Genomic DNA, 14,153 nt, shown 5'->3' with positions numbered 1-14,153 from the left:
ATCACCATCATCATCATCACCATCGTTACCATCATCATCATCATCATCAACACCACATCATCACTGTCATCAACACCATCATTATCAACATCACCATGATCACCATCATCATCACCACCACCATCATCATCATCATCATCATCATCACCATCATCATCATCACCATCGTTACCATCATCATCATCATCAACACCACATCATCTCTATCATCACCATCATCATCATCACCATCATCATCATCATCATCAACACCGTCACTGCCCCACTGTCCCACAGATCAAGAGCGAGTCGTTCCTGGAGGACATCAACAACATCCTGAACGCGGGCGACGTGCCCAACATCTACGGCTTCGACGAGCAGGAGCAGATCTTCACGGCCATGAAGCCCATCGTGCAGGACGCGGGCATGCAGCCCACCAAGACCAACCTCTTCACCGCCTACACCAAGAGGGTGCGCAACAACCTGCACACTGTCATCACCATGAGGTGGGTGTGTTGGTGGGGGGTGTAGAGGTGGGAAAGTGGAGAGGGGTGGTGGTGGGGCGGATGGGGGAAGGTGTGTGTGGCTGGGTGGGTGTGTGGGGGGGGTGTAGGCCGTGGGTGGGAGGGCATGTGTGTGTGAGTGGGGGGGGGTGGGGGTATAGTCCACCAAGACTGACCTGATCACTTACCTACAACAGGAGGGTCCAGAACAATTTGCACACCATCGTCACCATGAAGTGTGTGTGTGTGTGTGTGTGTGTGTGTGTGTGTGTGTGTGTGTGTGTGTGTGTGTGTGTGTGTGTGTGTGTGTGTGTGTATTGGGGTGTGGGGGGAAGGTGTGTGTGTGTGTATGTGTGTGCGTGTGTTTAAAAATATGTGATTTTCATGCCAGTTATCTTTACAATGTACAACGTGACTAAGAATAATTTACATGGAAAGGAGCAATGTAAATCAAATTATCACTCTTGTTGTTGTTGTTGATGTTGTTTTGTTGTTGTTCTTCTTCTCCTTCTCCTCCTCCTCCTTCTTCTCTGTCTTGCTCTCCTTCTTACTGTTATTTTTATTATTTCATTTTTTATTATTATTGATGATGATGATGGGGATGATGACAGTGAAGATGTATGTGTTGCACAGTCCAGTTGGGGAACTTATGATGATGATGATGATGATGATGATGATGATTGTTGTGACAATATGTGAGTTGAACAGTCCTTTTGGGGAAGTGATGATAAAAATGGTGATGATGATGATGATGATGATGATGACAGTGACAGTGTGTGTGTTGCACAGTCCCATTTGGTGAAGTGATGATGATGATGATAATTCTACTTGTTATTTGTGAGTTCCACAGTCCCTCTGGGGAAGTGATGATGATGATGCTGTTAATGATGATGGTGATGGTGATGATGACAATGATAATGGTGATGGTGATGATGGTGATGGTGATGATGATGCTGACAATAATAATGATGATGATGATGATGATGATGATGACAGTGACGATGTGTGCATTGTGCAGCCCCATCGGCGAGGTGTTCCGTGCCAGGCTGCGACAGTTCCCGGCGCTGGTGAACTGCTGCACCATCGACTGGTTCAGTGAGTGGCCTGCCGAGGCCCTGCGCTCCGTCGCCCTGCGCTTCCTCAATGACATCCCTGACCTGGACTGTTCTGACGCCGTGCTCAACGGGCTGGTATGGTGGCTGTGTGTGTGTGTGTGTGTGTGAATCAGAATCAGAATCAATTTTAATGTCAATTAAACCTGAACAAGGTTTATAAGACACGCATGCAAAGTTACATGAAACCACACACACAAAAAAAAAGATAAATGCTGAACAAGACATTGAATCACTCTTGCACGCTATGGCGTTTTTGACAGCAGTTACTGAAAAATTTCCCAAACAGTCCCACAAGTTTGTCTTCCAGTATTAGTTGACTGGGTTTAATAATATTTGGAATGTAATTTTGAATTTTTTGTATGAATTCTGTTCTAATTTCTTTGTATAATTCGCAGTGTGTGTGTGTGTGTGTGTGTGTGTGTGTGTGTGTGTGTGTGTGTGTGTGTGTGTGAGTTTGTGATGATCGTTGTTGTGGTAATGTGGTAATATAAAGGCTCAGCATATGTCAAAGATTGAAATAAGCTTACAGATGGACCAGCAGCAAAGTGGGAGCTGAATGATCAATGGTTTCTCAATTGCAGTGGGAATTCATTTACAGCTTGGTCTTTTGTGAGGGACTGTGACTCTCAAACTGGCAGGCACTTGGGGCGTGGCCAACCCTTGGTAACCATCCCAATGATGACTGTCCTAAAGCCCTCTTGACCCAGAGAGTGGGGATGTAACTTGGGCAAGGAATCCTCTGCTGTAATCGAACTCTAGCCCAGATAGTCATGGCAGCAGTTGCCTCATCTGCTGTTCTGGCGGTCATAGTCCTACACGTGTGGAGAGAAGGAGAGAAGAGCCAGGGCAAGCGCTCAGATGGGGGTGGGGCAGAAAAAAATATTTTAAAAACTACCTCAAAATGTCCCTTAACTCTCTCCATACGAACGGCGAAAGAGACGACGTTAACAGCGTTTCTCCCCAATTACCACCATCAAAATATTACAAGCGGAAGGCTCTTATACTGAAGACGTGAATGTTGACAAAGAATACCACAATTCTGACGACGGAAGCTAAAAGTTGGGTCATTCAGACACCCACTGGACATCCGAGGGGTCTGTGTAGAGGAGAAGAGAGGACTGGCCGTACTGAGTGAGTTAAAAGACCTGAACATCAGTCCCAGTAGCTGGGAATCCCTTGATCTGGACCGCCTAACCTGGTGAAGCAAATTCACTAAAGGAGCAGCAAAGAACAGATGCAGCGCAGAGGCTCATAGGAAGTGTGATGCGCGCAAGGCACAAACTGTCTTCCCTTCCGCTGCAGCACCGCCTGACCACGCATGATCCCACATGTGGGTGAGCTTTCCGGGCCTGGGTTGGCCTCACCAGTCACCCACAGTCACAGATCCTCCATCTGACATTGAATTCGTGGTTATTGTCAAATCTGAAGGACGAATATCGTCAGTCTGACACTTTTACAATCATACAAAGATAACCCCTCCTCCTCAACACCATTATCAATTTCTGTCTCTGATTCCAGACAAATATACATCACACCAGGTCTGCTAGGCAGATGCCTGACCAGCAGCATAACCAAACGCGCTTAGTCAGGCCTTGAGTGCTTGTTATATATATTTGTGTACCTATCAGAATGGATATCTTCCACAGAATTTTTCAAGAGGACAACACTCTTATTGCCATGGGTTCATTTCCAGTGCGCGAAGTGCGTGCTGCACACAATTTATCGTCACATCCAAACAAGTAGATGCTCTGTTCGATTTTCACAGTCAAACTTGGGAGAAAGGGCAACAGAGTAGGACTTGAACCCAGACCCTCACGGACTCTGGATTGGCAGACAAGCGGCGTCTTAACCATTCTGCCACCTTCCTCCTCAGTACCAACCTAACCAGCCTCCCTATGTAGTTTAAACGTTTTTGATATCAAGAAACAAGACAAAATACAGCATTCAATAATGAAAAATGAAAACTTGAGCAAAACGAGCCTGAGCTTATATCGTGCTCTTTCACGTGTCACTAATTATCAACTAACGCAGGGGCGAAAAATACACAGAATATCTGACAACAGTGCAACACAAAACTAACAAAACAGACAAAAGTACCACCACTGTTACTACCCCCACCTCTGACAACACACTCCCTGTGTGTGTGTGTGTGTGTCTGTGTATGTGTGTGTGTCTGTGTCTGTGTCTGTGTGTTGTTTCCACAGGTGGTGATGTGCCATTGAAGTGCAAAACAAAACAAAACAAGACGAACCAAAAATAATCAAAATCAAAATCAAAAACACTTTATTAATCCACATGGAAATTAAGTTGTGCAATCACAGGCTCATTGTAAACACTGGCATAAAATCATGCGCAACATAAGAAGAGATTAAAACTAGTCAAATAAGAATTCCCAATAGCTGACGATATACTAACCCCCCCACCCCCCACCCCCCACACACACATACTCATGTTAAGACAATAGGGTATTGCACAACAATATTAACAAATGAAAACATCCAACAAAAAAAAAAAAAAAAAAAAAAAAAAAGGGTATAAGATTACTAAAAATGACATGCGCGCACGCACGCACACACACCCACACACACACCCACACACACACACACACACACACACACGTTAAGACCATAAGGTATTGTACAACAATACATAAATAAAAAAACATCAAGGGAATAAATCGTATATATAAGTAAAATGCACACACACACACACACACAAACAACGTATGCATGCACATAACATATGTCACGCCAATAAGATTAGAACATTAACATTAAGATATATGAAATCCAAGTAAAATAAGAAAATATTTAAAAATCACTTCCGATCACACACACACACACAAATGCTTGCTTGCCCGTGCTCACCCGCTCAGTCCCACATGCACGCATAATGTTTGCTCCCATACACTCGTCTGCTGGTGAAGTTCAGGTGTTGCTGTGGCGAGGGGGGTTGGGGGGTGGGAGGGTTCACTTAGTGTATTGGATGTTTTGATTGTGTGCGCGAATGGCTGTAGGAATAAATGAATTAATGTATCGAGATGTTCTTGAGCGTGGAGCTCTAAACCTACCACTTATGTCTGACCTTCTGCTATTAATGTCATCATGTAGTGGGTGTCTTTCGTCGGTCAAAATTGTTATTAGTCTGTCAGTCAGTTTTCCGCTACTATTACTACCTCCACCACTGACAACACACTCCCTGTGTGTGTGTGTGTGTGTGTGTGTGTGTGTGTGTTGTGTGTGTGTGTGTGTGTGTGTGTGTGTGTGTGTGTTTCCCCAGGTGGTGATGTGCCAAGAGGTGCATCAGTCAGTGACCAACTACTCGGGCAAGTTCCTGGCGGAGTTGTCTCGCTACAACTACGTGACGCCCACCAGTTACCTGGAGCTGCTGGGAATCTTCTCCAACCTGATCGGAATGAAGAAAACAGAGCTCAGCACCGCTCGCAAGAGGCTCAAGATCGGTCTGGACAAGGTGTGTGTGTGTGTGTGTGTGTGTGTGGGCGTGGTGGGTGTGTGTGGAGGGTGTGTGTGTGTGTGTGTGTGTGTGTGTGTGTATGTGTGTGTGTGTGTGTGTGTGTGTGTGTGTGCGTGCGCGAATAGGTGTGTATATTTATGTATGCATAATCATATGTGTGAGCATCACAAGGACAACATAAGCAAGCACACATATGTGTATGACTGAAACTCTGCGCCGGCATGTGTGTGTGTGTGTGTGTGTGTGTGTGTGTGTGTGTGTGTGTGAGTGGGTGTATGTTTGTGTGTGTGTGTGTGTGTGTGTGTGTGTGTGTGTGTGTGTGTGTGAAACCAAATCAAATCAAATCAAATCAAATCACGTTATGGTGCTTAGAGCCTCGCTGACCACAAAGGCCATTTCAAGGCTACCGCCACGTTAGCAACTACTTCATGTGTGTGTGTGTGTGTGTGTGTGTGTGTGTGTGTGTGTGTGTGTGTGTGGTGAATGATGACAGTGGTTATGGTAATGGTGACAAGATGTGTGTGATTTGGGGTGTGGCGGTGCGTGTGTGTGTGTGTGTTGTGTGTGTGTGTTTGTGTGTGTGTTGTGAATATGCATGTGCTGATCAATGATAATGGCTGTACACGCTCAGCTTTGTGTAGGAGTTAACCACACGCCACCCCCCCCCAACCCCCCAACCCCCCGACCCCACTCTCACCCTCCCTGAGTATTGAATCATCACCCTCCCAACCATCAGTTCACAGTGCCAACAACCACTTCACAACAGCAGCTGATCATGTGTTTTACGGTTTTTTTCGGTTTTTTTTTTACTATCAAAGTAGATGTTTCTACAGAATTTTGTACCAGGGACAACACTCCATGGCTTTTGCTGCCGTGGGTTCTTTAACATGTGTGTGTGTGTGTGTGTGTGTGTCAGTTGCTGAGCACGGCAGACGAGGTGGCCAAACTTCAGGAGGAGCTGGCCACCATGAGGCCTCTGCTGGAGGAGGCCGTCAAGGAATCCATCGCCACCATGGAGAAGATCTCCAAGGACACAGTCAGTGCTCTGCCTTTGCTTTCATGATAATGATAATATTATCATATTATGATTATTATTATGGGATACACAAGCAGAAGATCCGAATACGCATGTTAATGATCCTGTAATCCATGTCAGTGTGTTTGGTTGGTGGGTTATGGAGACACGAAAATACCCAGCATGCATCATCCACAACAGAGTTATTGGCAAGTCGATGTTGATCATGCTATGAAAAGAAAGAAGAAAAAATAATGATAATAATAATACTAATCTGGAGGCTTATGTAGCGCGGTTCCTCACTTTCAAAAGCATTCTCACCGTGATTAGCAGTAAAAAACAACAACAGATACATAACATTTTAAAGATGTAATACTGATGATAAATGGGAAAATGATTCACCTTCTGTGTATCATTCACAGCACACACAAAAATAATACATTGCACACACACACACACACACACACACACACACACATATATATATATATATATATATATATATATATATATATATATATATATATATATATATATATATATGCACACGAGTCTTTTTCCAACATACGCATAAACTGCAAACAAAGGGAACAAACTTCTGTAACTCTGTTGACATGTCAATTGGAGAGAGAAAAACCCGGTTGATTGCAGTATATTTTCTGCATTTTTTCCCTCATCAGTGCAGCAGGGAAGCCAGCCAGTTGAGTCTGTGTACTCCCTTGGGTTGAATGGGTTAAAGTGGACAGACTACTGACAGATGTATGTGCTTGTGACATTACAGGCCATCGCTGAAGAGACGAAGGCAGTGGTGCAGAAGGAAGAGGCCCAGGCCTCTAAGAAGGCCCAGGAAACGCAGGCCATCGCCGATGACGCCCAGCGTGACCTCAACGAGGCTCTGCCTGCTTTGGTGAATTGAATTGAATTGAATAAAGTTTATTTGCTGAGGGTGATAGAGTAAGCAAAACAATGCTTTTCTTCATCCAGCCCTCGAAGGGGAAACAGTAACATAAAAACAAAAAACAAAAGGGGGAAAATCATTATATCAGTACAGCATGCACACACAGTCATGGATACATGAATGGTAATTTGACATTTACAACACTACATAGAGGAGAATAAGAGGAGAGAGGGAACAGATAGAGCGAGCGAGAGAGAGAGAGAGAGAGAGAGATTGAGAGACAGAGAGTGAGAGAGAGAGAGAGAGTACAAGACAAGAAAATTGTTATAGGTCGAGATAATGATTAAGCAATAACAATATAAAAAAAATAAAACAGTTGAACTAAAATAAGCATGCACATGTTACAAAAAAACAGTAATAGAAATAACGTCATTTGAATAGCAAGAGAGAGACAGACAGAGAGAGAGAAGATGGCAGGATGCATGTGCCTGTGGACTTTGTGATGGCAGAAATTAGTGGGTAGTCTGGGAATCATGGGTATGATACAGTGTCTGTATGTTTCGATAGGAAGACAATTAAAAGATTGCAGGCAGAAAAAAAAAGATACAAAACGAAGGGTGGATCTCTCAGTGTAGCAAGGCCCTCTCCCTGGGGAGAGCAGCCCAGATTGCGCACAGAGAAATCTGTCATGACAAAAAAGAGTAGTACAATACAATACAATACAATACAATACAATACAATACAATACGACTGTCGACCTTATGACAATGGAAATTATTGGTTGTATATGGGGGACTCGGAATGAGCGGCGTGGATGTAATACCAATGAAACTAGCAGATGATGAGATAAAAAAAAAACATGTTAAAAGATTTTTTTTTTTTTTAATTGTGGGAACCAGAATGATTGTGAAAGTAGATTGATTGTGTTGATGTTTTGTAACGGACTAAGCAGCAACATGCTTTTTGTTGTTGTTGTGTGCCAACTTTTTATTGTGAATATGATTTGGTGTGGTTTGCAGTAGGGTGATAAAGGGGGAGAATATGATTTTGCTGCGCACTCATGAACGCGGCGTGTGCATTCGTTCATTCATGCTTCAGTTGAACACATCTCATCACGCATGATACTGAATCAACTTTGAGACTTAAGTCTGGATTTAGCTTTGGGAAATGCGCTAAACAACTGCCATTCATTAGCAGCAGAAGTAGTTGCCATAGCAGTAGTGTACTAACTGCCTGTGTGCTGTACATGCTAGGATGCTGCCCTGGCCAGCTTGAAGTCTCTGAACAAGGGAGACGTGGTGGAGGTTCGAGCCTTGCAGAGGCCACCAGAGGGCGTGCGGATTGTGGTTGAAGCCGTCTCCATCATGAAGGGCGTCAAGGCAAAGAAGGTCGCTGGAGAAAAGGTGAGATATGTGTTTGCTGTGTCAGTGCTTGTGTGGGGGGGAGGGGGAAGGGTGGAGGGGGGGAGGGGGTGAAGGTGGTAGGGGGGTCGGGGTGGTGGTGGTGGAGGGGGTTGGTGATTGGTTGGGTTGTTGGATGGGTGTGCTTAAGGTGCAGAGTTGTAATATCAGTTTCATTTGACATCTTTTCATAATAGGAGGTAGTGTGTGTGTGTGTGTGGGTGTGTGTGTGTGTGTGTGTGTGTGTGTGTGTGTGTTGGAATTTGTGTGCATGTGTGTGTGTCTGTGACATTCTTAAACATCATGTACGTTTGTGTAGTTCAGACACTTTTTGTTTTTGTCGTTCTAACACTTTTGATAAATTTCCCCTCATGTGCAAGCGAGTGTTTCCTTCTAAAACAAACCATGATGTATGTATATGTGTGTGTGTCGTTCTAATGCTAACTATCATGTACATACATATGTGTATGATTCTAACACAAACTACAATGTACGTGTGTGTGTCGTTCCTACACTCACCATCAAGTACATATGTGTGTGTCATTGTAACGCAAACCATCATGTATAAGTGTAATAATAATAATAATAATAATAATAATAATAATGGTATTTATATAGCGCTGGATCTTGTGCAGAGACAAATCAAAGCGCTTTCGCACCAGTCATTCACACGCATGCATAACTCTAATACTGTAGAAACTAAAGACAAGGAAGGGCAGGCAAGGGAGGCTATTTTGGGAAGAGGTGGGTTTTAAGGCCAGACTTGAAAGAGCTGAGTGTGGAGACTTGAAGCGAAAAAGTGTGTGTGTGTGTGTGTGTGTGTGTGTGTGTGTGTGTGCGTCATTGTAACACAAACCATCAGGTACACACGTGTGTGTGTCGTTCTAACACGATGTGTACACTGTGCTGACAGCCGGGGCAGAAGGTGGACGACTACTGGGAGCCGGGCAAGGCACTGCTGCAGGACCCCACCAAGTTCCTGGAAGGTCTCTTCAAGTACGACAAGGACAACATCCCCGACGATGTCATCAAGAAGATCCAGCCCTACATCGATGATGAGGCCTTCCAGCCCGCTGCCATCGCTAAGGCAAGTTTGGTTTGTTGTTTGTTGTTGTAGGGTTTTGCTGGGTTTGTGTGTGTGTGTGTGTGTGTGTGTGTGTGTGTGTGTGTGTGTGTGTGTGTGTGTGTGACATAACTCCTGTTGTTAATGCCACAAGCTCCCTGTCCAGAGGGTGTGGGCATCAGTCTGCCATTATTACTACTGTTATCATTACCGTTATGATAGTTATGATTATGATGATTATGATGATGGTTATTATCACCACCACCCCCACACCCCCCGCACCCCTCCGTGGGCCAGTAGGACAACACAACACAACACAGCTCAGAACAACACAACGCAAAACAACACAACAGCACAGCACAACACGACACAACACAACACCAACACAGCACAAGACAACACAGTACAAACACAAACACCAACACCAACCCAAACCCAAACCCAAACCCAACTCAACCCAAAACCAGTACAAACACAAACACACAACACAAAACGCACCACCATCATCACCCTTTTTATATCCGCCTGTGTTCACTCCCTCCTCACACCACCCGCCAACAGGTATCCAAAGCCAACACAAACACAAACACATCCCCACCTTTTTTTTTCACCTTGTTGTCCTCTTCCCTCCTCCCTCCGCCGACAACAGGTGTCCAACGCCTGTACACACACACACACAAAAAGACCCCAACAACCACAAACGCATCACACATGATGGCCTAGAGGTAACGCGTCCGCCTAGGAAGCAAGAGAATCTGAGCGCGCTGGTTCGAATCACGGCTCAGCCGCTGATATTTTCTCCCCCTCCACTAGACCTTGAGTGGTGGTCTGGACGCTAGTCATTCGGATGAGACGATAAACCGAGGTCCCGTGTGCAGCATGCACTTAGCGCACGTAAAAGAACCCACGGCAACAAAAGGGTTGTCCCTGGCAAAATTCTGTAGAAAAGTCCACTTGGATAGGAAAAACATAAAACTGCGCGCAGGAAAAAATACAAAAAAAAGAAAAGAGAAAAGGGTGGCGCTGTAGTGTAGCGACGCGCTCTCCCTGGGAAGAGCAGTCCGAATATCACAGAGAAATCTGATGTGATTAAAAAGAAATACAAAATACAGATACACAAACGCATCACCCCACCTTTTTTTTTTCACCTCGTTGTTCTCTTCCACCCGCCAACACACAGGTGTCCAAAGCCTGCACATCCATCTGCCAATGGGTGCGGGCCATGCACAAGTATCACTTCGTGGCGAAGGGCGTGGCCCCCAAGCGGGCGGCCCTCAAGCAGGCCCAGGAGGACCTGGCGGAGACCCAGCGCATCCTGGACGCGGCCAAGGCGCGGCTGCAGGAGGTGGAGGAGGGCATCGCCACGCTGCAGGCCAAGTACGACGACTGCATGCGCAAGAAGGAGGAGCTGGAGAACAAGTGCACTGAGTGCGAGGCACGCCTGATCCGCGCCGATAAGGTCAGTGGAGGTGGTGGGTGTCGTGGGGGAGTGGGGGGTGGGGGGTGTTGGTTTGGGTTGGTTTGTGGATTGGGGGTGGGGAGGAGAGAGAGAGGGGTGGTAGTAGGGGTGTGGTGGGTGTGGTGTGGTTTGGTGTGGTGGTGGTGGTGGGAGGAGGGAGAGGGTGTGTGGTGGTGTGGGTGGGGTTGTTGTTGTATATTGGTGGGAGGAGGGAGAGGGTGTGTGGTGGTGTGGGTGGGGTTGTTGTTGTATATTGGTGGTGAGGAGGCGAGAGGGGGATTGTTGCAGGGGGTGAGGGGATGGTTTGTTTGGTTGGGTTGTGGGGGGGGGGGGTGAGAGGGGGTTGCAGGAGGTGAGGTGGGTGGGAGGGTGGGCTTGGTGGGGGGAGGGGTGTTGTATGTTGGTGGTGAGGGGGCGAGAGGGGAATTGCAAGGGATGCGGGATTGGGGGATGTTTTTGTTGTTGTTGTTGTGTGTTGCGTCGGGTGCTGTTTGTGTGTGTGGGGGGGGGGGGGTGGGGGGGGCGGAGGGGGTTGAGGGATATCTTTATTGTGTGTAGGGTGGGGTGCTGTGTGTGAGTGTGAGTGTGTGTCTGTGTCTGTGTGGCAAGGGTTAAGGGGTGTGTTTATTGTGGTGTGTGTGTGTGTATGTGTATGTCGAGGACGTGGGGGTGGGGGTAAGTAAACATGCACATTTATGTCATGTGAGACTGACTTCCCCAGACTGAGGTTAGCAATAACAACGATGAGTCCTCAGCCCGAAAGACAAGTTTATCGGTCTTCGTTTCTGAATCCCCACAATGCCCTGTTTGTTCTGACAGCTCATTGGCGGCCTGGCGGATGAGAAAGAAAGGTGGATCGAGTCCGTGGACACGCTGGAGAGAGTCATCGACAACATCGTCGGTAACATCCTCGTGTCCTCCGCAAGCATCGCTTACCTCGGACCTTTCACCGTGAGTACATCCACACCTCACCCATCCCCACAGCTTTTCAGGTTGGAATGTACCGTGAAGTACGTTGTTAGTGCAGCATACTCGCAATGCTGTGGCCAGTGCTTTCCCACACTTTCCTCCTCACCCAAACAAAACACATGCGCGCAACAGCATCTCCAAACACACACACGCACACACACACACACACACACACACACACACACACACACACACACACACACACACACGCACACACACACACACACACACACACACACCGAGACGCTACTGGGGCCGGCCACTGGTGTTTGCCCTCTCTTCCTTCCTCCTGTGCAACGTGTTCTAAATGTATCAAAGAAATCGGGCTTGTGGTCCATGTGGTGCATGCAGACACTTTTTGTTATGTGGACTTGATACACAATGACATTATCTTCCTTTTCACGTCAGATTGTGTTGATTCTTCAATTATTGTACTTTTTATGAATTTTTGAAATTTTGGGTATTGCAAAATCCTCAAAATTTACAATGGGTAAAAAGATTGGAACTGCTATGAATTAAAACCCAGAGAATACTTTCATACATACTCGTGACCAAACTTCAATAACATGTCATAAAACAATCATGCAAAGTCTCATGGTTGTAGGTTTACTCATCATTGAGCAAGTCCAAGGTATGTTGTCAAGGCCAGAAACTTGACGACTTGCGTTGAAATTGAACAAAATAAACACTTTCGTGATTCAGAAAGCAATCTTTATTGGTCTTTTTCATTTGTTAAAGACATCTTTACAGTGGATAAACTTATGCATATGATAGAAGAGATGTTCAAGAATCAAAATCCATCATAAACCCAAATCTCTTTTGCACTGCCGTGTGCCCCCCTAAATCAAACATCACCAGGGAAGAAGACAAAAATGACTGCATTATTCTTCAAAGACAAAAAACTAAAGTTTATAAAAACCTTTTGGGTGGTAGTTGAATCCTCTTTGTTTTGACACGACGTTTCGGACCATAGGCCCGTTGTCAAGTGATGAGAAGAGGACAGTGTGAATAGGAAAGCCTATGTGAGGAAAGGGTGATGACATCTCACTACTTTCTGTTTTGATGGGCCATGCACACTAAACACTTGCTGACCACCACTTTATGACAGCCGTTTCCTCCTCTCTTCTCGCAGGGGGAGTACCGTCACAACATGACGCAGGACTGGTACAAGGAGCTGGACGCCAACAAGGTGCCCCGCACGGAGGACCCCTCCCTCATCACCACCATGAGCGACCCGGTCAAGATCCGCAGCTGGCAGATCGCAGGGCTGCCCAAGGACAACCTGTCCGTGGAGAACGGCGTCATCGTGCAGTTCTCTCGACGATGGCCCCTCTTCATTGACCCCCAGGGCCAGGCCAACAAGTGGGTCAAGAACATGGTGAGTTGTGGGGGTTGGGTGAGGGTGTTGGGGTGGGTGTGGGTGTCTGGGGGATGACAGGGGGGAAGGGGAGGGGGAGGAAGGGTGTTTGTGTGTCGGGGTGGGGGGGGGGGGAGGGAGCCCCTCTTCATCGACCCCCAGGGCCAGGCCAACAAGTGGGTCAAGAACATGGTGAGTTGGGGGATGTGGGGGGGGGGAGGAGTTTGTGTGTGTGTGTGTGTGTGTGTGTATAGGGGGATGTTTTGCGTAGGGTGGGAGGAGGGCGGGGTGATGTGTATGGGGGGTGGGATCTAAGGAAGGGTTTGTGTGCTATTGTGTGTTGGAAAGGGGGGGGGCGCAAAGGTTACAGGTTCTTGTTTAGCAAGTAATGACTTCTTCTTTCTTTAAATCTCTTCTGCTCTGTGCTGAGTCATTTGGGCACCGCACTGAAGAACTGTTCATCAGATTATTATTATTACTGTCGTTTTTGTTGTAGTTGTTGTTATTATTATCACCATCAGTATTTTTTCTTCGTATTATTATTATTATCTGGTTCAGATGATCAGAGCCCCATGCTGTTTCTCCCCAGGAACGTGACAACGGACTTGACATCATCAAACTGTCTGACAAGGACTTCCTGCGCTCTCTGGAGAATGCTGTGCGCTTCGGCAAACCCTGTCTGCTGGAGAACATCGCCACAGAGCTCGACCCTGCGCTCGAGCCCATCCTGCTCAGACAGGTAAAATGAACACACAGACAGGTAAAATAGATATATAGACAGGTACGATAAACATACGGACAGGTAAAATAAACATACGGACAGGTCAGATTGACATCTGGACAGGTAAGATATACATCTGAATAGGTGAAGTAAATGTCAAGACAGGTAAAATGAACATCTGGTCAGGTAAGATAAACACG

General features: G+C 46.3%; 1 protein-coding gene across 2 annotated transcripts in view; it reads left to right on the top strand.

Moving 5' to 3' along the window:
* The window catches only part of LOC143298193 (dynein axonemal heavy chain 1-like), a 148,767-nt gene that overhangs the window by 102,323 nt on the left and 32,291 nt on the right, over positions 1 to 14,153 (top strand). For both annotated transcript variants that reach the window (XM_076610957.1, XM_076610956.1), the window contains 11 exons: positions 277 to 485; positions 1,501 to 1,672; positions 4,877 to 5,068; positions 5,988 to 6,107; positions 6,868 to 6,993; positions 8,238 to 8,387; positions 9,298 to 9,471; positions 10,628 to 10,906; positions 11,726 to 11,857; positions 13,008 to 13,253; positions 13,822 to 13,971. In XM_076610957.1, the coding sequence (XP_076467072.1) occupies positions 277 to 485; positions 1,501 to 1,672; positions 4,877 to 5,068; positions 5,988 to 6,107; positions 6,868 to 6,993; positions 8,238 to 8,387; positions 9,298 to 9,471; positions 10,628 to 10,906; positions 11,726 to 11,857; positions 13,008 to 13,253; positions 13,822 to 13,971 (1,950 nt within the window). The remainder of the gene's footprint in view (positions 1 to 276; positions 486 to 1,500; positions 1,673 to 4,876; positions 5,069 to 5,987; positions 6,108 to 6,867; positions 6,994 to 8,237; positions 8,388 to 9,297; positions 9,472 to 10,627; positions 10,907 to 11,725; positions 11,858 to 13,007; positions 13,254 to 13,821; positions 13,972 to 14,153) is intronic.

This window comes from Babylonia areolata, chromosome 23 (assembly GCF_041734735.1).
Source record: "Babylonia areolata isolate BAREFJ2019XMU chromosome 23, ASM4173473v1, whole genome shotgun sequence".
Taxonomy (NCBI): Eukaryota; Metazoa; Mollusca; class Gastropoda; order Neogastropoda; family Buccinidae; genus Babylonia; species Babylonia areolata.
The sequence above is the reverse complement of the archived record's forward strand: the minus strand, read 5'-3'. Positions and strand labels throughout refer to the sequence as shown.